This window comes from Colius striatus, chromosome 4, assembly GCF_028858725.1.
Source record: "Colius striatus isolate bColStr4 chromosome 4, bColStr4.1.hap1, whole genome shotgun sequence".
In the NCBI taxonomy this organism is placed as follows: domain Eukaryota; kingdom Metazoa; phylum Chordata; class Aves; order Coliiformes; family Coliidae; genus Colius; species Colius striatus.
Window position 1 is genome coordinate 1,912,308 of NC_084762.1, and position 20,262 is coordinate 1,932,569.

General features: G+C 40.1%; 1 protein-coding gene across 1 annotated transcript in view; it reads left to right on the top strand.

Moving 5' to 3' along the window:
- SLC9A3 (solute carrier family 9 member A3) overlaps window positions 1-20,262 on the top strand; it is a 45,087-nt gene that overhangs the window by 11,020 nt on the left and 13,805 nt on the right. The window contains exons 2-6 of the mRNA XM_061995745.1: window positions 10,233-10,535; window positions 15,452-15,612; window positions 17,424-17,502; window positions 18,294-18,471; window positions 19,294-19,514. Coding sequence (XP_061851729.1) covers window positions 10,233-10,535; window positions 15,452-15,612; window positions 17,424-17,502; window positions 18,294-18,471; window positions 19,294-19,514 — 942 coding nt within the window. The remainder of the gene's footprint in view (window positions 1-10,232; window positions 10,536-15,451; window positions 15,613-17,423; window positions 17,503-18,293; window positions 18,472-19,293; window positions 19,515-20,262) is intronic.

Sequence of the window (20,262 nt, forward strand, 5' to 3'; positions counted from 1 at the left end):
CATGTTTGGGCCATGTGTGTGACATTCTGGGATGTTGTTTTTTAGTTGGGAATAGATTTGGGACTCATTTCTACCTTCCTTTTTGCTTGAAACAAACAGTCACCTTCAGTAACTAAAGGTTGGTTTTGAGCTTGAGTTGTGAGCTACTTCAAATACAGCTTGAGCCAGTTGGGGTTTTTCCCCTCCTTTTTCTTTCTTCTCTGTGGAAAATGAGTTTAAACTGATCTGCTTGTGAATTTCCTTTTGCATCCTAACTTTTCTCATTTTCCCTCTGTATGCACTACAAAATACAAACGCATAACTCAAAAAGCAGCTCCAATCATGGAATCACACAGTCATAGAATGGTGGGGGTTGGAAGGGATCCTTAGACATCATCCAGTCCACCCGCCCTGCCAAAGCAGGTCCCACCTAGATCAGATCACACAGCAACATGTCCAGGTAGGTTTGGAAACTTTCCAGAAAGGAGCCCCCACACCCTCCCTGGGCAGCCTGGGCCAGGGCTCCCTCACCTTCACAGTAAAATAGCTTTTTCTTATGTTGAAGTAGAACTTTTTGCGTTCCAGCCTCTTTCCATTACACCTTGTCTGTCACTAGATACATCACCTTCCTGCTTCATTTAGAAACATCAAACCTATTTTCCAGTTCCTGCATTTTGCAGTATTAAGGACCCTGTTACACCACAGTTCTTTCTGCTGTTGCTATTGTGCACTTCATCTCTCAAAAGAGGTAATGAAGGGATGAGAGGTGACAGTTAATCAGGAAAAATTGCAAGGACACAAACCCAAAGGTGTGCTAAAGCACACTGAATGATGGCATTATCTCAGAGCCACTTGCAAGAAAAAAATAGGGCAATAGAAATTAAGGTCCATTTTACTCTTGTTAAATCTGTGGAAAGATAAACCGTGTGCCTGGATTTCAGAGCAAAATTACTTGTCTTTATGGAAAGCAGTGTATGAAGCCTGTAATGCCTTCTGCTCTCTATCACCTAAGACAGAGCAGGTTTGACTGGTGAACACTCTGCTTTCTCAACCTTCTGTGGAACAGAGTAGTGTGCAAGCATTGTAACATAAGCATCCTTGTCTATGTCTTTCCCACATACCAGCTTGCTCAGTTCCTTACCATCCTCTTTCTGACCACTGATGCTAAAAGTGCCATCCTGTCACTAAGTGCAACTCCACAAAGGGAAGTCTGTATGGAGGAACAAGTGAGTTACAAATGATTTCACCAGCCTACTCATGGAAATTAAGTTTCTACTTGCTTTGGAATCCCAGATCCTTCATTGAGGAGCTTCCACACACAGCCCTGTAAAAAACTTTATCTGTTGTCATTTTGGACAACTTATAGCAGTGTGCTATTTTTTTAATGGGTTTTTTAAAGTGTTCCTAACTTGGTTAAAAATACTCTAATCCAGAAAATTCTGAGATTACCAAATTCCTAGAATGTGTAAACAGCATCCTGGAGCTTCTGAAGTTACCTACAAGCGTTGTAATCCATGGTGAAACTCTTAGCAAGCTGCTGGAGCCCTTCCTCCAACATTAGACTGGAAACGTTTCGAAGCCTTGCAGAAGTGCACAGTAGTATTCACTTCCAGTGGAAACTGGCCAGGTATGTTTTCTTGACTTTTCCCAAATTAAGTTTCTTCTCAGTTTTAAGCAAGAGCTCCTTGACATTTATGTTTTTCATGTATTGGTTTATTTTGTCTGTGGGCATCACTGGCTTTAATTTACTGCTGTGCTTAGGAATGCTTCCAATATAAGCCCATGCTATTCCAGCCGTGCTCATTAAAATCTTGCAAGGGTGCAATGTAGGGGGCAGGAGGAAAGGCAGTCTACCAAGGCTTGGAAAAAAAGTGCTTTCCTACCCCATGACTTGGAGCAGCCTTCAGAGCTATTCCCCAGAGCCCTTAGGCTTCAATTATCCTTCCTAAGAGGCAGCAATTCTTAGCGTGCCCTACAAGAAGCAGGATTGGTAAAGAACAGGAAATCCTTGTAGTCTCAGGAAATGTTCAGAGTTTTAACCTGCCATTAGGATTCATTACATTATTTCTTCATCTTCTCTTCCTTCTTTGTACCATGGAACCTGAGCCAAGGAGAAGAACTGGCTCTGTTTGGTGTTGGGCCTTTGGTAGTTCCTTATGCAATTTATCGTGACACCAGAACAACTGTTTTCATACGTTACCAGTAACCCATTTCCTTGCAGTTCTTTATGTGTATGAGTGAAAGCCAAAACGTTCCCAAAGGCAGGCCTTTCTTTTAATTGAATGATCATGTTAAAGTGAAGGTCAAAAGCAAAACAATTTCCTAAAATTCATGGTGTGAAGTAAGTTATCTCGGCATTTCTTGCCATCTCTTTTTCTACCTCATTTCTCTCCATGTTACTGGAAAATGGTATTTTAAAGGCAAAAAAATCACTGTCTGTCAGTAAGGTTCGGTGAATTTTTGAAGCTATTGGAAGAAGTTGGAGCAGTTGCAATATATATCACTAATGGAAGGTAAGGTCCTACCTTGGTCTCATTTTGTACTGTAAAATGAGCCAAATTTTAAACCCCAGGCACTCATCTTAGTCAAAACCAGATTTTGCAATCAGAACATTACCTCTTCTTTTACTTGCAGTTATTGCTGACCCCTTAACAGGTGATTGGCAGAGGTTATGAGGGGATCATAGTCTTTTTAGTCTTTTGTAGACAGAGCAGCTCCAGTATGTAATAATCTTCATCCACGCTTCTTTACATTTGTATTCAGAGTGGAGTATGAGGTACTGACAGCATCCTAAACACAGGGTACTCACCATAACCCTGATGGAGCTCCATCTGTGAGGGTTGTTAACTTGAGCAAGAAGACTGTCTTTCAAACTAGATTCCAATACCTTTGCTGTGGAAATGAAGCAGTTGCATGATACTCTTGCTGTCCTGTTTTATACCCTTTACTTCAAGGTGTTTCTAATGTGTGCTTTGCTCTCATTTTGAAATATTAATTTTGCCTGTTCCCATTTTCCTTTCAGTGCCATTCAGCTCCATAAGGGCCAAATGGTACCACACTGGCACTGCAGCGGGATTGCTCCTTCAGGAAAGAACTATTTGGCACAATTATGATAAAGTGTACCTGGCTGTTTAAACTTCATTACATTCTAAGTGCTTATAGAGCTAATAGTTGCTTACTCACACACTTCTTTGAATTTGACTCGGGGCTATCTTGTTATGTTATGACCTATCAACTGAGAACCTTGACCTGTATGTTGGTTGCATTTTTAATTGCTAACATATTTTGTTAATTGTTCACCTACAAAGATCAGTGACCTAAAATCTCCTGTTTAATGAGCTCATTACAATGCTGTATGCCTTGTAAACGCTGATCATTACATATGTGGCAAATAAAGAAAGCTTTCTTGAGCTGGATAAAACCAAACTCAAACCAGTCCATCTAAACAAGTTAAATAAGAAGGACCTTGTGGCTTGCTTAGGAAAAATACATCCAAGATTAAGTACAAATAGAGCTTAATAGTCATGTTCACACAGTGCATTTTAAGATGGTACCCAAGGACCTACAACAAAAATGGCTTTTTCTGCTTGTTACACAGTACATGTTTATTTTACCTCTGAGTTCTTCAGACACAAAACACCTCTGAGATATAAAATATCCTTGAAGATTTGTTTTAAATGTATCTTTCAGTTTTTGCCAGATTTGATAAAAACATAAGGTAGTGATCAATACAATCCTTTGATTTTTGTCCAAGGGATATTGTTTAGAAGAAATTAATAAAGGCTTTTTCTTCAAGGGTTTTGTGCCACTTGTATGTAAACAATTCAAAGCAGCGATATCAGCTTGTAAGACTTGCAGAATATTGTTGCAAGGTCCAGAGAACAGAATCTGAAGGACTATAAAATACACTATCAGCCTTCTGAACAGGGCAAAAAAATCTGAGCACACTTTGTTGGTAAAGATTAGAAAGGTAAATACAAGTACTAATGATCAGCTTCAGGCACATCAAGTCTGCTCAAACACTTCCTGGACAGGCTAGAAAAGCAATTCTCTAATGCTTTGAGTCCTTGCTTCGACTGAACCACTCTTAGACCAAAAAGGAAGATTGTTTTTCCTTCTCTTGACTTATTCTGTTAATAAGACAGAGGGTAGAACAGCTACCAGGTGGTTAAGAAAGGAGAAGATAAAGTATGAAACCATAAGAAGGTTATTTGTGAAAGTCACTAGAGTTTTAGTTTTTGGGCTGGTCTTTGGGCAGGGTTTTGTTTATGGGTTTGGGGTGGTTTTTTTGTTGCATTACCACTGTGCAAAATGGTAAGGCATCCTACTGAAGGCTTCTGGTGATACATTTCCCTAGGCATTATCAGTACTCATGTAGTTGGCTATTGCACTGTGAAAAACCTAACCCTGAGGACTAGGGGAAGGGATGAAATACAATAGCAACAAGGGCAATGTCATATAGCCACCAATGAGATTTGTACATGAGGTTGTGAATGAGGAGAGGTGCAAATGTGCATGAAGTGGATGCTGTGAGTCACCAGTGTGATAACGAATCCAGGATGTAGCTGAACTATAGGTTGTGATAGGAAATTAATGCTGTTGAACCTGCTTCTGCTGTGAGTCACGCAGGATGCAGTCTATATTTCTGATGCCCCTGAGTCCATCAAGGTGAACTGAGATTGAAATAGAGATGAAAGGAAGACTAAAAATAAACGATTCAGTTTAGCAAACCAAAGGCAACAATGTTGTTCTTATACAACAGGAAATGAGGGATGTAAGGTTGTGGGAAAAGAACTATTGAAGAAAACTGGTATCACTGTCACAAAGGAAAATGGACATAAAACAGCTTTGATCAAGTTCAGGCTTGAAATCAGAATGAAGTCTCCATGCGATGAGGGCTGCTGCTGTGCCTTTGCACAGGCTTAGCTGGAGCAAAAACCCTCTGAAATGTGAGGGTGTGATAGTGGAGGGCCTGTCTGCACAACCAAATAACTCTTCCAGTTCTCATGGTCATAATTCAATTTCCTAGATCCCTTGTGTAGGCTCCACAAGCAACTGCAACTAGTTGGAAGGTATGTCTATGGCTATGCAGGCAAGAAATTCTTTGTTTGGTGATATGGCAAGGGTAGAACATGAAGGAGATCTTAAAAAAGACATTCAGTACAGCTGAGGTCAGTGCACAGAGATGCAAAGCTGGTAGGTCAGGTGAAGACAATGAGTTACAAGGAGAGAGCAGAAAATTAAAGACATGTGAGTATAAAGGAAGCATAGGAAATGCAGGAAGCTTGTTAGAGAACTTGTAGGTGGGCAGGACTGTTGAGAAGGGAGTCATAAGAAAAAGATAAGAGAAATATAAATACAGGAAACTTCATTACATAGGAAATTATCTCAAAACCCTTCTCTTAGTAGAAGAATGGGGTAAGCAGAAAGTGGGCTTAGCAGAAGAGTGTGCTCTTGAACAAATGTATGACACAGACAGCAATTAACACCAAAGACTTAAGGACAAGTAGCAAAACCTCAGGAGAAATTTGAGATTAAGGCTGTAGAAGCATAGGAACTGCTGCCCATCAAACAAAAGACAAGGTGACTGAAAAGTGGGAGAGAGCTACCTTCCCTTAAAAAGTAAAGAAGAGAGAGACACACTGATGGTTGTTTTTGCCAAGTAACTTTCTAAGCCATTGCAGCAGTGACATTTCCTCAGGAGTTTAAGCACACCAACAGCAAACTCAGTGCATGCTTGACCCATTAGCAAAAATGCAGATAGTAGACCCCAAGCCTGTCACTAGCAGCGGCAAGAGGAGCTGAGAAATGTTTTCAGGTTGGTACCTACGCTTTCATGGGACCTGTGGAAATGGTAAGTCTGAAAAACTAAGTTAATGGTGATGTCAGTAGTCACTTGAGATAGTGTCCAAATGACTATGCAACTCCTAAAATGTAACAGTATATTGAATAGGTGGTTTCAGGTTTTTGTTTTTGCAGCACTGTGTTTCCAAAAGGTGACAGACCTACCTTGAACTGTTCATTTCATCTGGGAACACAGCACAACATTCTAGAACTGTAATTGCGACGTTTTGCTCGATAATCAAAAATCAGCGCTCATTAGAAACAGATGCTCTTGAGCAAAGTGTATAAGGATGTGTGAAACAGCAATTAACACCAAATACTTAAGGACAAGTAGCAAAAATAATTTGCTAATTTAGAAATAATTATGGGGAATTCTACTTCAGGAAACTTTCTGTGGGTGTCTACAGATATTGAGTATCTTGAGCACGAATTGTGTGTCATCTCTTCTTTATGATTCTTTTCTTTCCTATTCTTGCTGTTCAACCAGTCCTTTCTGTCATTCATTTCATTTAATGAATGAGAAAAAGGCTATTCTGTCGAATCACTGTCTGCAAAGCAGTCTCAGATGGCCTTAGAAAGCAACAAACAGTTCACCAAATGCCATAAATTCCACTGAAGGGTTTAATCTGTGATACTGCATTTTAAAAGGTGATAAAAGAGAACTTCTTCAAGTGTATTTCTTCCTCTGAGCCCAAAGGAACTGGTTCCAGCCATCACATACAGGTTGTTAATCTGTTTTGCCTTTCTCATCAGATGTGTTAAATGTTTTAGTTCCTTTTCTTGGATCTCAAAGGAAGTGCCAGAAAAAAATTGTTCACAGGAAGTTTGTACTGTGCAGTTGTTCCTCAAGTTCGTAGAAAGCTTCTCGTTGAGCAGCACTCAGTTTGAGTTTGAACACAGTTTACCCAGTGTCAAGACAGGTTTAGCACATACTGGGAAGTATACATTTAACTTTTTTTCACCAATGCTTTGCCTCAGTTTACATAGATCAATTCTGAGTTATTTTAACTTACACAGATAAATCCTAAATGGTAGTTTCTAAATTCTAAATGTTCAGATGTGTAGATTACAAGATTGCCCTCTGCACTGATAATTCTTTCATGCCATGGACTGCCTACAATTTTTCTTTGCTCTTTCCCTCCCCTCTTAAAAACATATTAATGTACATTTTGTTATTAACAGCAGTGAAAATAGACTTAATCTAATCTCTGGGTCCCTTGCAGAGTGATTTATTTGAGAAGCACTGCATGCTTCTCCTCCTGGTATTTGCAGTTTCTTTTACAATAGAATCAAACTAAACTCCTTGTCTATTATTGCTGGATTTGACTTTTACTCCTCAGGCAGGTGAAGCACCTAGTCTCATGCTAGAGGTTTAGATGTAACGAAAGCTGCCAATTCTACTTTGTCATGAGGACATGGTTCATTTTCTGGGGCTGTTTCTGAATCACTTCTCAGCAAGCAAAGGCAAACTTCATGAAATAAACGTGCTATCATTAGGTCAGTTTGTAACACACTCAGTACATTTTAGGGATATAACTTCAGGATAATAAGTTGTTTTAAAAGAAAACACATTTGGAACTAATCTCCTTATCTCCATTTCTATAAATGTAATAAACCATCTTACATTTATAACATGTAATTATGGCATAGAACTCATAACAAACAGTGTTGATGGAATATGTTTTATGCACAGAGACAGAAAAACAAATCAATCCCTTTAAGTGCAAATATGGACTCAAACATCAGTCTCAGGGCCAACTACATCTTAGTCTAAAAGCTATTTCATTTAATTTGATCACCTGTGGTATTTTCCTTTTATGTGTTTCTGTGTTTCTAGACACTAGGGTTCTGTGAATGGTATTGCATATTATCTGCCTGCAGATAATCTCTGAAGATTTTGCTTGGGCCAAATGTAAAAAAGAGTCTTCTCTAGAGCCCCATTTCATGCAACAGCTTTCCTGTCTGCAGCCTACATTCCTAAACTAACAGAGTAGAAGAATTTACTGCTGATAGTATTAAAATCTGGTACAGATAATCAGTTGGCTGGAGTTAAAGGGAACAGGGGCAGATATAATGCAGCTGATTCACTGGGAACCTGTGATTTCTAAGAGGAGACAGTGTTGCAAACAAAATCAGGTTGGCTTTGCAGCACTCACTGGGAGCGACTGGTTTTGGTTGTAAAGGTGAGAATTCTGCAGAATATGACTTTTTAGCTGGGTTTTGTCCAAATGGCTAGTTCTGAAAAGTCTTGACAGGTTTATTTTGAGTTTTCAACTTTAACTTCTTGTAGTCATGGCTTATCTGCAAACATGAGAGTAGGAAAAACAGAGCTGGGTTAGTAAGACTAGCTCAGCAGCATTCATTTTCAGGGATAAGGAGATAATCCCTACTCTGTGAGGTAATAAATTAGTTGATAATTCACTGACTGGAAGTTTAAGGAATCAAGAATGACCAGTAGGAAAGACTGTTGAGGAGCTGAATGCTATGGCTTCTGCACATGGAATAATAGATAGCTTGATTCTCTTTCTTTAATTTCTTCTTTTTTCTTTTAATGCAAGCCCAAGGATGCAGTTTGCTGTCGTGTGTGATTGCTGCTGTAGTAATCCTACCGTGAAGCTGTGTTTGTAGACTTGTCTACAAACTCTTAGGAACATCTATATTCATACTCATTGCTGGTTTAGGCAGGCTGTTGTCATTTTTATGTTTCCTATTCTAATGAAACCATGAACATTGTGCAGCTGGTAGGAACCACCTCATTGTGCTAGGTGATGCTTCTAACATTGCCTGAGCAGATGCAGCCAAGGCAAAGACAGATAGTTCAGGAATGGGGCCCTTAAGACACTCCAAAAAATACCTAGTAAATGTTTGACTAGGGCAAATACTTGGCTGGGAGGAAAAACAATGGTCTTTCAGCAAAGTAGCCTGGTCTAAGATCTCTAGACATAGTCATGGGAAATATTCTTCCACTACACCTTAAAAGCCTGGAATTCCTAATGGTGACTTCTTGTCCAAACTAGTTTTAAGCTAACTTGCATTAGTGTTGTAAAAGCTTCAACACAGTCCTAGGTTTCTTGTCCAATCAGGAGAAACTTGGAGGCTTTTAGTGGAATTCTCTTCCTAAAGTGAAACTCACATTTTCGACACAAAGCTGTATAAGTAAAATGCCGTTTATTGGGTTGGCATCACAAAGTGGCAGAGCTCACACTGTCTGGGACACATAAATGTTTAAGATCAATTGAAGGAAAAGGTCACAAAAATCCCAAGAAAGTCAAGTAGCACCCTTGTGCTTCCTTATTGTCAAAGAGCTCTGCCACCTTCTCCTTTTTCATGTTCTAGCTTTCTTTGTAGACTTCTCTCTGCTCTTCTACCTGGGGTGGGGGTTTGTTGCCTTCTTTTTTCAATCTATTAACTAACAAGTACACGGTAAACACACACTGTCACATTAATTTGGAGTCTTTCTTGTGTTCCTGTCCTCTTGAACAAGTCTGTTTTCTCAGTTGTGGCCTTGCCATCTTTCTGTCTCGGCCACGGCACTGTGTAATTTTGTCTCCCTCTAATTATTGGCTGGTTTAATAGTCTTGTCACATATCATACTTATCATACTATTGCATGTTTTTCCTATGATACACTGCCATATACTGTTCATCTTTATTAATAGATCTGACACACTGCTGGTAGATAACAGATTTTATGACACTTTATACAAAGGAAAGTAGCCTGTTGCAGAGCCATTGCCCATGAATACATCTATACATGAAGAAGGCACCAGTGAAGCTCCCATTGCTTCCAAAAGCCTCTGAATTAACTGAAATCCATACCAGGGAGATTTTGAGGAAAAGACTGAGAGGGAATCTCGTGAGATATCAGTTCCATTCTGCTCCTGCTGCAGCCTACGTCTGCAAATAATTTTCTTCATCAATTTAAGGATTGCCTTGAAACTAGCTCTTGCTACATTACTCTTCTCCCATCCTCCAATGAACCTGCTGGTGGACTGATATTATTTCAAGACAAATGTTGGGGGGTCAGGTGTCTAGTTTTAGAAAAATAAACCATGAAGTCATAAGTTTCCAGCACTTTGACCATTTCTTTTCAGTCTCACTGCACAGAACATCATCTCTCCCTAAACAGATCTAGTACAGAGAAGACAATGTGATAAAGGACATAGATGCCATGGAATACTGGTTTCATATATGCTGAAATATGGTGGATACATCTAAAAACCAACCTCTGAGTTTTATTCTACAATGCCTGGGTTCTGACACTGTATCCCATGCATTCCACACACGCTTTTGGGTCTCACAACAAGGAAAGCAGGGAGTTGTGTGAAACAATTGTTGCTCGAATTGCTTCTCCATTCCAATTCTGACAAAATAAAAACCCTCACAACCTGTCTTCCTCTTTCTTTTCAGTTTTCCACTTGTCCCACAAAGTCACTCGGGTGGTTCCCGAGAGTGCCCTGCTCATCGTTCTCGGCCTGTTCCTCGGTGGCATCGTGTGGGCAGCGGATCACATCGCCTCCTTCAAGCTCACGCCAAAAGTGTTTTTCTTCTACCTGCTGCCCCCCATTGTGTTGGATGCTGGATATTTTATGCCCAATAGGTTGTTCTTTGGAAATCTTGGTTCCATCCTTCTATATGCTGTCACTGGGACAGTATGGAACGCTGCCACCACCGGTTTATCTCTCTATGGTGTCTACCTGACGGGAATAATGGGTAAGTTTGGTCTGTGAAGGTACAATTGGTGAATGCTACTGTATGCCAGCTGGCAGTGGTACTTTACAACTTAATCAGCTCCTTTCAGCAGGAAAATCTGTTTTTAGCAGGAGCAATTTGTCATGCTTAAGCATTCCTGTGTGGCCTGATCTAGGTGGGACCTGCTTTTGCAGGGAGGTTGGGCTGGATGATCTCTAGAGACCCAACACCTGTCATTCTGTAATTCTGTGTGATTTTTGACAAATTTTAGAGCGATCTGAGAAATCCTCTCTGAAGCAAGCACAAAAGGGACTTGAACCTGTGTCTTTCATTTCCCTGCTCCAAATGTATGTGTGCACTCAGGTTAAAGCTCAGGATTCATCCTGCTAGTGGACATCTGGCCAAAAATACACCCTGCAGGGCTTGTTTCTTTCTGCTCTGATAGAAACCTTCAAAGTGACTGTGAAATGGAACTGTCTTCCTTCAGTCAGCTTTAATATTAAGCAAGCAATGGTTGCTGAGTGGGGATACACACATGACATGTCTCTACTTTTGTCTTCTGGGGCTGAAAATTGTATCTGAGTGCTTACAGAGTCAAGTAGCACAGAAGATGTGATGTTTCTTAGTTATACTATGCTGTAAGAGCACGATGATGCTACAAGAGGCTCTAACCATGGTGCTGCCAAATTCACTGGGAGAAATTTATCACAGGCTTCCTGGTCAGTCCAAATAAACTGAGTGCTTCAAATGCCAGAAGTTGCAGAGAACATTTTTGTGCTGAACAATGACACTATTAGCTGATTATTACAAAAGATAACATAGTTGTTATCTACTCCAGCCTCAGGAACTGCTTCCATTGTCCAGCACAGGGCAGCAGCACAATTTGAGGCTGGGTTCTTTGAGGTTGGGGTATCTGTCTCATCCAGTTTAAAGGAAACCTGTGCTGTCCTTATTTGAGAATCCCAAGCCTGGAAGAATTAGAACACAGACTTACCCATATGAGACTCATCTTTGGCACCTGCAGATGTTGGTAACATAGTCATCTACAATAAGTTTAGCTTACATTTTGGACATTGAACTTACCAAAGCTCCCATTTTGTAAGTAACAGTTTTTCTTAAGACTATACAAAGGGGACAGCTCAGATGCAGACACTGTTGACACTTACAGGTAGATAAGATGTTTTATGTGCTTTCAGGCTGCAGGCACAATACATTGCATCCACAATTTCACATTTAAATACAGATTTTCCAGAACAAAAAAGCTTCCAAAGGGATATTGTTATTACAGCAGGTTGTACAAGGGTTTCTTTCTTTAAACACCCAAGCTGCTTGGAACAGTTTTTAAAAGATGAGCAAAGAAGTTTTAGTAACATCCTGTAATATATGTGAAATACAATGAAGAATTACTTTAAAAGATATATTGATAAAAATCATTATATGAAAAGCATTTGCCTCTTTATGACATGGGACATAGAAAAGTCAAGTGTTTTTTCTCTCAAAAAAGCAAATACTTCAAGTGAAAAATCCCATTTAACTCCTGCTCTCCTCCCAATCCATAAACAATTCTTGACTGACTGTAAAAGCTGGATTTGATGTTCTCCATCACTGTGCAGATCTTTCAGTGGCAGTACGTATGAGAACTCTGAGCTTACCCTTGCACAGAAGAATCAGCCCCTACCATAGGTCACAGCTAAAGCTGTGCAAGCTGAAAACAGGGATGTTAACAAAAGCAAGCCACACATTGACATGCCTGGCAAATTGAAGTGTTCAGAGGGAGTGTCAGTCGGTATACTGCCAGGACCTGTCTTTGCCACCAAGACGTATTATAACCTACTAGAGTTCTAATTTCAGCTATGGAAAGGGCCAGAGAAACCTGTCCCTAATTCAAACTGTGTCATTCTCCAGCAAAGCTAAGTAGGACTTTAAAATACCTACATGACTCTTACTAATCCACTAAATTCCTTGTGTTGACCTCCAAGGTGTCAGCAACGTCTGAGCACCACACTTTGTGAAAAGCCTCACTGTTGTGTCTTGCTGAAGACAGGAGAATGCTCAGCTGATCCGTGTCTAGGAGAGTTCAGAGCAGCTTCTGGTTGAAGTTCTCTGGCATTCGCTTCTACTTTGCTTTTTCTGCAACTAAAGAGTGCTAAAAGTGATACCATTAAAATGAATGTTCATCACAAAGATGAACTGAAACCAAATGACTTCCAACTTTGCTGTGGCCCTGTAGTACTGAACATCACCGTGAGAGTGCATAATCCAAACTGGGTTACATAGAATTCCTACATAAATAAACATAAAGGTCTTTGTTTGCATTACACATCCTTACAAGTATTATACTTTGCAGAAGAAAAAAAACCACAGAAGATGATAATAACATAGAAATCCTTCTTTAGAAGTGAAGCTGCAACATCAGCACTTCAACTACCACCAAACAGCTATACCAGCCTGCTTTCACAGAATAGGAAGGAGTATCTAATCCTGAATCTTCCTGGCTGATGGTACCTAACTGTTCATGATCTGCTAAACAACCAACACAGAATCACACAGAATCACAGAATGTTAAGGGCTGAAAGGGACCTGGAAAGCTCATCCAGTGCAACCCCCCTGCCAGAGCAGCACCAACTAGAGCAGGGCACACAGGGACTCATCCAGCTGGGTTGGAATGTCCTCAGAGAAGGAGACTCCACAGCCCATCTGGGCAGCCCCTGCCAGTGCTCCCTCACCTCAGCAGGGAACAAGTTTTTCCTCGTGTTTCTTTTGCCCCTCGTCCTATCATTGGACATCATTAACACATGCAGCACTTCTCTGTGGAGCGGTTGTGGTCCTGACTACTGCTTAGAAAAGGTTTTTCCTCTACAATCTGAGTTGCATACCTTAAACTGGGACCCTTAAACTTGAACCCTTAAACTGGGCCCAGCAAACTTACCTTGCTCAGGTGTCACTGCTGTCAGCAAGTCACTCCAGCCTCTGGTGAGCTGGAGGAAGCAATGGCCACGTATCACTTGGAAATAACTCACATTATTAGTGTGAATAAAAGGCTGATTTGGAAGCCCCACACTGCTTTGTAGAAATTATAGATGTGTCCTAACCTACCCATAAATATTTGCTCACTATCTTTGCAAGTCTTCAAAGAATGTACCAATGATTATAATCAGTAACATATAAAAAGATAAGCAATCTCAGCAAGCCAATTTATTTTAAAGGCTTACTTTCTATTGTACCTTGATATCTGATATCTATTGTCATTGGGCTTGGTCCTTCCTTAAGCATGGCAGAGAAGGACAACATTTGATAGAACCATTACTTAGATTCAGGTTCAAGGCTGCTCTCAGAATTTTTTGGCACAGACTTCACCTCCCTGTTTCAACCCCTCTCTCTCTCCCTGACAGGAATAGATTCTCATGCACAGCCTGATATGTCCAAGAGCAAACGAGACTATTTCTCTCTTTGAAAATATAAAGCAGCTATACATCAATATATATAACTGGCCAAGGTCCCAATAAACTCCATGGGAAATATTGTAGGTGCTCTGATTGGCAGGCAGCAGCTAAAACAACACGTGCTTCTGCAGCTCCCCCAGATTACTGATGATTGTCTTATACACAACAGGCTCCTGTCTGCTCCTGTTTCTGGCTGCACATGCAAGTGTCCTTCTCTGGAGTAAATATGCTTGTGTTATTTTGTACCAAAAATATTTGTAATCTGGTTTCTGTTTCATTTCCCTCCAAAGCACTAAACGTTCTGGATTAGAAAAGTTCTCTTGTAAGAGTTCTTGTTAGAGGAGTGGCCTTCTGCTCAAGGAATATCCATCTTTTACCTATGTCTGCTTCCATGCTTACTTACTTACATGCTTCCACATGATTGAATTAGAGGGATTTCTCCCTCACCTGTAGAAGTGATGCTGAATACAACTGCCTATTAAGTTTGAGCATGGACCTCTGCACTGTGTTCTAACAGATGAACTCTCAGCATATCCCTCCTTTACTCTTTCTCATATAATTTTGGGCTTCACTACCTCTTCATGAATCTTCCTCCATGCATTAATGCACACAAAAGGATTTTTCCTGTTCTCTATCAAAAAATCTGCTCCTCAGGAAACAAAAAAAGCCTGGGATGCCACTCTTGACTGCACAAAGAAGGTAAATTTTGCAAGACATTTAAAAAGCTGAGCAAAGCAATCTTTGTGGCTCTCCCTCTTCTGTTACTTTTAAAACAGTGGTGCTTGTCTCACTCTGGCTGCAGAATTGAACAAAGTGACCTTGGAAAGGAAAAGAGGACTTGTAAGAAATTTAGTAAATACTGTATTACTCTGGCACCAGAGTTTTGTAGTTCCAAAATTCCCAAGGGGCTGCAACAGAAACACGTTGAGGTACATTTTAGTCCTTCATCTATTTTTATGGTCCACTTGTGGACAGTTTTACTGTGTCCTCATGAACCATAATTTGGGAACAAAGGGCTTAACTGCATCTATCTATTAATTTCTACTTGGATAAGTGCAATTATGCCCTGCTGACAAATTTGGCCTGTGGCATGAAGTATTTTGGGACATTTACTTCCAGAGTATTGGTATACTCCTCTTACCATCTTGTCAGCTTCTCAGATATCCAGAGATAATTTAGTTCACTTAGATAAATCATACCACACAAATATAAACACGGTTTAGACCTGGAAATACCTATCTGAAGTGCCTCACTGTAAGAATAGGATTGTACTGCTCTCAGAATCAACTTTGATCCACGTGAGACCATGCTGTGTCCAACAAACCTTGTGGGATACAACTTGACACGTGCAGAGCTTGTTTTGGTAGATTCTGTGTTGTGCTTTCCAGTCCATGCCTTAGAATCCCTATTTCTCAAGGGTTTAGCATTATGTGTAATATCAGAGTCTGTCATTACCATAGATAACACAGAGCTGACTCTGCTTTGTTTCTGAAGGCAGCCTGAATACTGGACTGCTGGACTTCCTCCTGTTTGGCAGCTTAATCGCGGCTGTGGACCCGGTAGCTGTTCTGGCAGTGTTTGAAGAAGTCCACGTCAACGAAGTTCTATTCATCATTGTTTTTGGAGAATCACTTCTGAACGATGCTGTAACTGTGGTAAGTTAACCAAGCATCCCAAAGTCACCCAAATCCTAGAGGGTTTATTCTGAAGTGTGTTTTCCCTTTAAGTGAAGCAACGCGTTGTCTGTGTGTACCCACGTAGCTCATGGCGTTTGTTCCCAGTCTTGCTTACAAACACTGCGTCCCAAAATGAAATGTTTTGAGCAGGAAAGCTCAAAGTCACATATACAAAATATACAGCCCTGAGTTGGATGAGCATAAAAACAGTTAAAATGAGGTTTCAGCTGTGCATATTGTGCCTGCCTTTGCTGTTCAAGAGAGGCTTTCACGACTAACTGAATTTACTTCCAGGGATTTGAAGCCTTTCTTTGCTCTCGTTCTTTAAAGCACACACCCTTTTCTGCCTATTTCTGTTATGTCCAGAATTTATCTGCATAACTCAGATAAACAGACAGTGAGAGAGAGAATACTCAGCAGGATGCTTATATGCTTATGCCTTTTCCCTCTTTACTCCCATTAGCTGCTTATCAGATATGTAACATTGAGCCAGTTTGGGAAATGCTGTGGGACATTTTGGAAAGCTTCTGGTTTGGTTTGGGGTTTTTTTTAGGTAACGTTATTTCCTGGGTTTGGGTTTGGTTTTTTTTGTTCACTTAGAAAGAAAACTTAACAGACTGTAACAGACTTAAAACAATTCCAGGTTTCTATTAAAGTTTTTACTTGGATGGAAACACCTTTTTGTTTTCACACGACATTATTTCCTGGGAATAAAACAGTCAATGTTTTTGCAGTACAGTGGCAGTGGGCAGGGACTAGGAAGTCCTATGGCAGAAAGATGCTATGCAACTATGTTGCTATAGAACTTTGCTTCTTGGATCATCTCCTGCATATCTCCAAAGGAGATGGCATGTCCACCAGTCTCAGTGACTCAAGTTTTTGCAACCAAGGCAGCAAAGCACTGCAAAGTCACTGGCAGCAGCCTAATTTCACGTGAATTTGAAAATGCCAGAGAAACAGAATTGACTTTAGACATCAGTCTCATTAGTATTTTTGGGGTATTGTCGGATGCATGAACACCACAGGCTTTCAGAAGGAAATTTTATTACTGTGAAAGGAATAAAAACATTCACTGAACTCTCCTCTCCTACCAAGTCAGTTGCTTTTCCCCTTGGTGAAGCCATGCTGACTTCTCCAAATCACCTTGTTATTCATGTGCCTGGGAATGGTGTCCAGGATTAGCTGCACCAAGGAAAGCTGAGAAAGCCATAGTGAAGTTCTCCATCACTAAAAGAATTAACAGTAGATGAGACAGATGGGTCAAGCATGCTGCTCATACAGACTTCCTTGGGCAGTATGGGACAAATTCTTTATTTTCAGCACTCTTGCTGTTAGTCAACTATTCCAAAGCTTCAGAATTATTATTCCCTTATATATTCAACTTATTTTACATGTGTTCATCTTATTTCAATCCAATATCTCGGCATTACCATCTTAGAGAGTATTTATTTTATATAGGCAATACAAAAGAGAACTACCCAGTACCTGGATTTTAGAGAGAGAAGTGCTTTGGAAACACATCTAGGTGTAACAATGCTTCTTAAAGACAGAAAACATATTGAAATAAGAACTAGAAGTTATTTTTCTACAGAACTGTGTTTCTCCTTGGCCTACTGCATTTTTTTTCCCATTTTGAAAAATTCCAAACCTTGCAAAATCTCGTCCTTCCACACAGAGGTTCCCTCAGTGCTGCATCACTTCAGAATTCATAATGTTGGGGCCCATAATGAGCTTATTTGCATAGGCTTAATTCAGGATCAAATATTAAGTTAGTCTACTTTTCTTTTCAGGTGCTGTACAATGTGTTTGAATCTTTTGTTACAATAGGTCCCGAGAACGTGACGGGGATTGAATGTATCAAAGGCATAGGTGCGTAGAATTGAATTCCCTGTCACACCACCGACGTACACACGAATAAAATATTCTCATTGTGCTACCAGTAACTGTGGTTTCCCAGCCCTCTCACTTGTCATCCCACAATCCCACCCTCCTGTGGCACAGAGAAATGTCTTAAGAGAATAAGAAGTGAATATTCCTGAGTACTTGGGAAACTTAATCAATTTTTCCTGAGGAGATTCAACAGATGTGGAGTTCAGTTGTTAAGATGACCAAACTTGACAGCTATACATATTTCCTTTGTGTTTTATAACGTATCCTCAATTTCAGTCTGTGCTCTCCTTGCATTCGAGGGAAGCTGAGGTTAAACATGGGCACTCTTACTCCCTGTCACTGATTACCACTGAGTCACGTTTGCTACTCGCTATCAAGAAATGTTATTTACCTGACAGTTTAGTCACTATTTCCCATTCCAAGCATGGCAGAAATTCATTCATTATCTTATAAATGAATGTTTTGAACAGTGACTTCAGCATACTCTAGAACATTCATTTACAGAATATGGGGGAAAAAAATTGTTCAAAGACATGTAGTGGCTTTTGAATAAGCCTGAAATGGTGAGGCTCAACAGAAGGTAACCTTGTTTTTCCTACAGAAAGCTGCATTCACATACCAAATGCTCAAAAGCAATTCATTCTGTTGCATTTTAGATGTAACTTTAGACACGTCCTCCAAAGTTTGCTTTGTTTTGCTGGCCATACAATAGAAGTAGCTCAAGCCACGTTATTTCTACTGCTCAAGCCGTGTTTGCTTCTGTTTTTCAGTGTCATTCTTTGTGGTGAGCCTAGGTGGGACACTGGTTGGTGTTTTCTTTGCGTTCCTGCTCTCCTTGGTCAGCCGTTTCACCAAGCACGTGAGAATCATTGAGCCTGGATTTGTGTTTATCATTTCCTACCTGTCCTACCTCACGGCAGAGATGCTTTCTCTTTCTGCTATCCTTGCGTAAGTCGCTTTTTATTGCTGCTTGTGAAGGGGCTGAGGGGAGAACATTGGTTTTAAAAAACATACAAAGACCTAAGTTATAGGGGACAGCTGCAGAAAATGACACTCATGAAGCTTATCCTGAATATTACTATCTTCACACTGCAGTGGATTTGAGTTTGCAAACATTGTCATTTAACCTCGGAATGCAAGTTTGCTGGCATCTTCCATGCAACTTGAGAACTTCCTTTGCAAAATACAGGCTTGACTCTCTCCTCTTGTGGTGATTAACCATACTTCAGTAGCTGACAGTTGTCCATTTGTATTGGCATCTTTACCTGTAATTCAGAATTAGCAAATACATTTCTAAGGCACGACGTGCACGGCCACTATCTGCAGCTCTCGCTGTTAAGGTTTGCCTAAGTTTTGCCTGGTTGGTTCCTGGCATACTTTTCTTCTCAGTTTTGCCTGTCGTGTGTAGATGGTACTGTGACTACACTCAAGATCTGAACATCTTGGCACAAACAGATCATTAGTTTAAGTCTAAGGCAAGAAAAGGTTTTAAACTTTGCATGTAAAGCAATATGGGAATCTGAGGAGAATGAAGGTCTGCTGCAATCTAGCAAAATGCTGTCTTCAGACCTCCTGAGGTCACCTCAGCATGAATGTCTGAGATATGCTTTTTTACCTAGCTAAGACTCCTGAGTCTATGTTCCCTTAGGAATTAATGGTGAGCTTTTATGTGACAGACTGAAATAATATTAAACATTGAAATAACATTAAATGTTACAGCCAATATTTGATGAAGAATTGCTTCTTTTGGTTTGTTTTTTTTTTTTGTAGGATAACTTTCTGTGGCATTTGCTGTCAGAAATACGTCAAGGCTAATATATCTGAACAGTCTTCTACAACTGTCAGATACACCATGAAAATGTTGGCCAGTGGAGCAGAAACTATTATCTTCATGTTCCTGGGGATTTCAGCTGTAGATCCAGAAATCTGGACTTGGAACACAGCATTTATTCTGTTGACTCTGGTCTTCATCTCTGTATATAGAGTTATTGGTAAGGGGATGACCTTCTTCCCATCCTTTTGTGGTATCGTTGATCCTGTCACATAATCTGTTGCTGAAAAAAGAAGAAGAAAAAATGGAGTTCTAAATTGGTTCCTTTTGAAATAGCCCAATTATTTTAGTTAAATTTAAGGTTGGTTTTGGGTTAGGAGGGTAGATCTCTACAGTAAGGCTCATCATATGCTGAAAATACAGCAGGATTTAACTTTTGATGATGAATGAGGATATGATTAGCCCAGTGCTGAACAGGAATCACATCACCCAGTGTCTAACCTTTTTTGACCCAGAGCATAGTATTGGCAAAAATCTCCCATTGAAATGGACAACATTTCAGCCCAACAAAAGGTATGAATCCTGTCAGGCATCTCCTTCCTTCAGTCCTTTCAATTTGGTAATAAAGAGATTGCTTTAAGCTCATTTGATGCTTGACTTCAGGTTTGAGATACATGGTGATGTAAGACCACACAGAATCATACCATGGGTTGTCCAGCTTAAGCAATAATTCTCAGGCATTGGTGAACAACTGAGTAAATAAGGCTGTGGCAGGTAGGGATTACCTAGTGTCAATTTACTGGGCTTATGTAAGTTTGCAAACAGCTCAGAATACTGGTGACAATTTGCCCAGTTATGTATTTCTACTATTTAATCACAGCAAAGGTGGTGAAATCACACATAAAAAAGGGCATACAATAAAGTACCTCTTGAGAGTAACACACAGAGTGATTTGGTGAATGTATTTA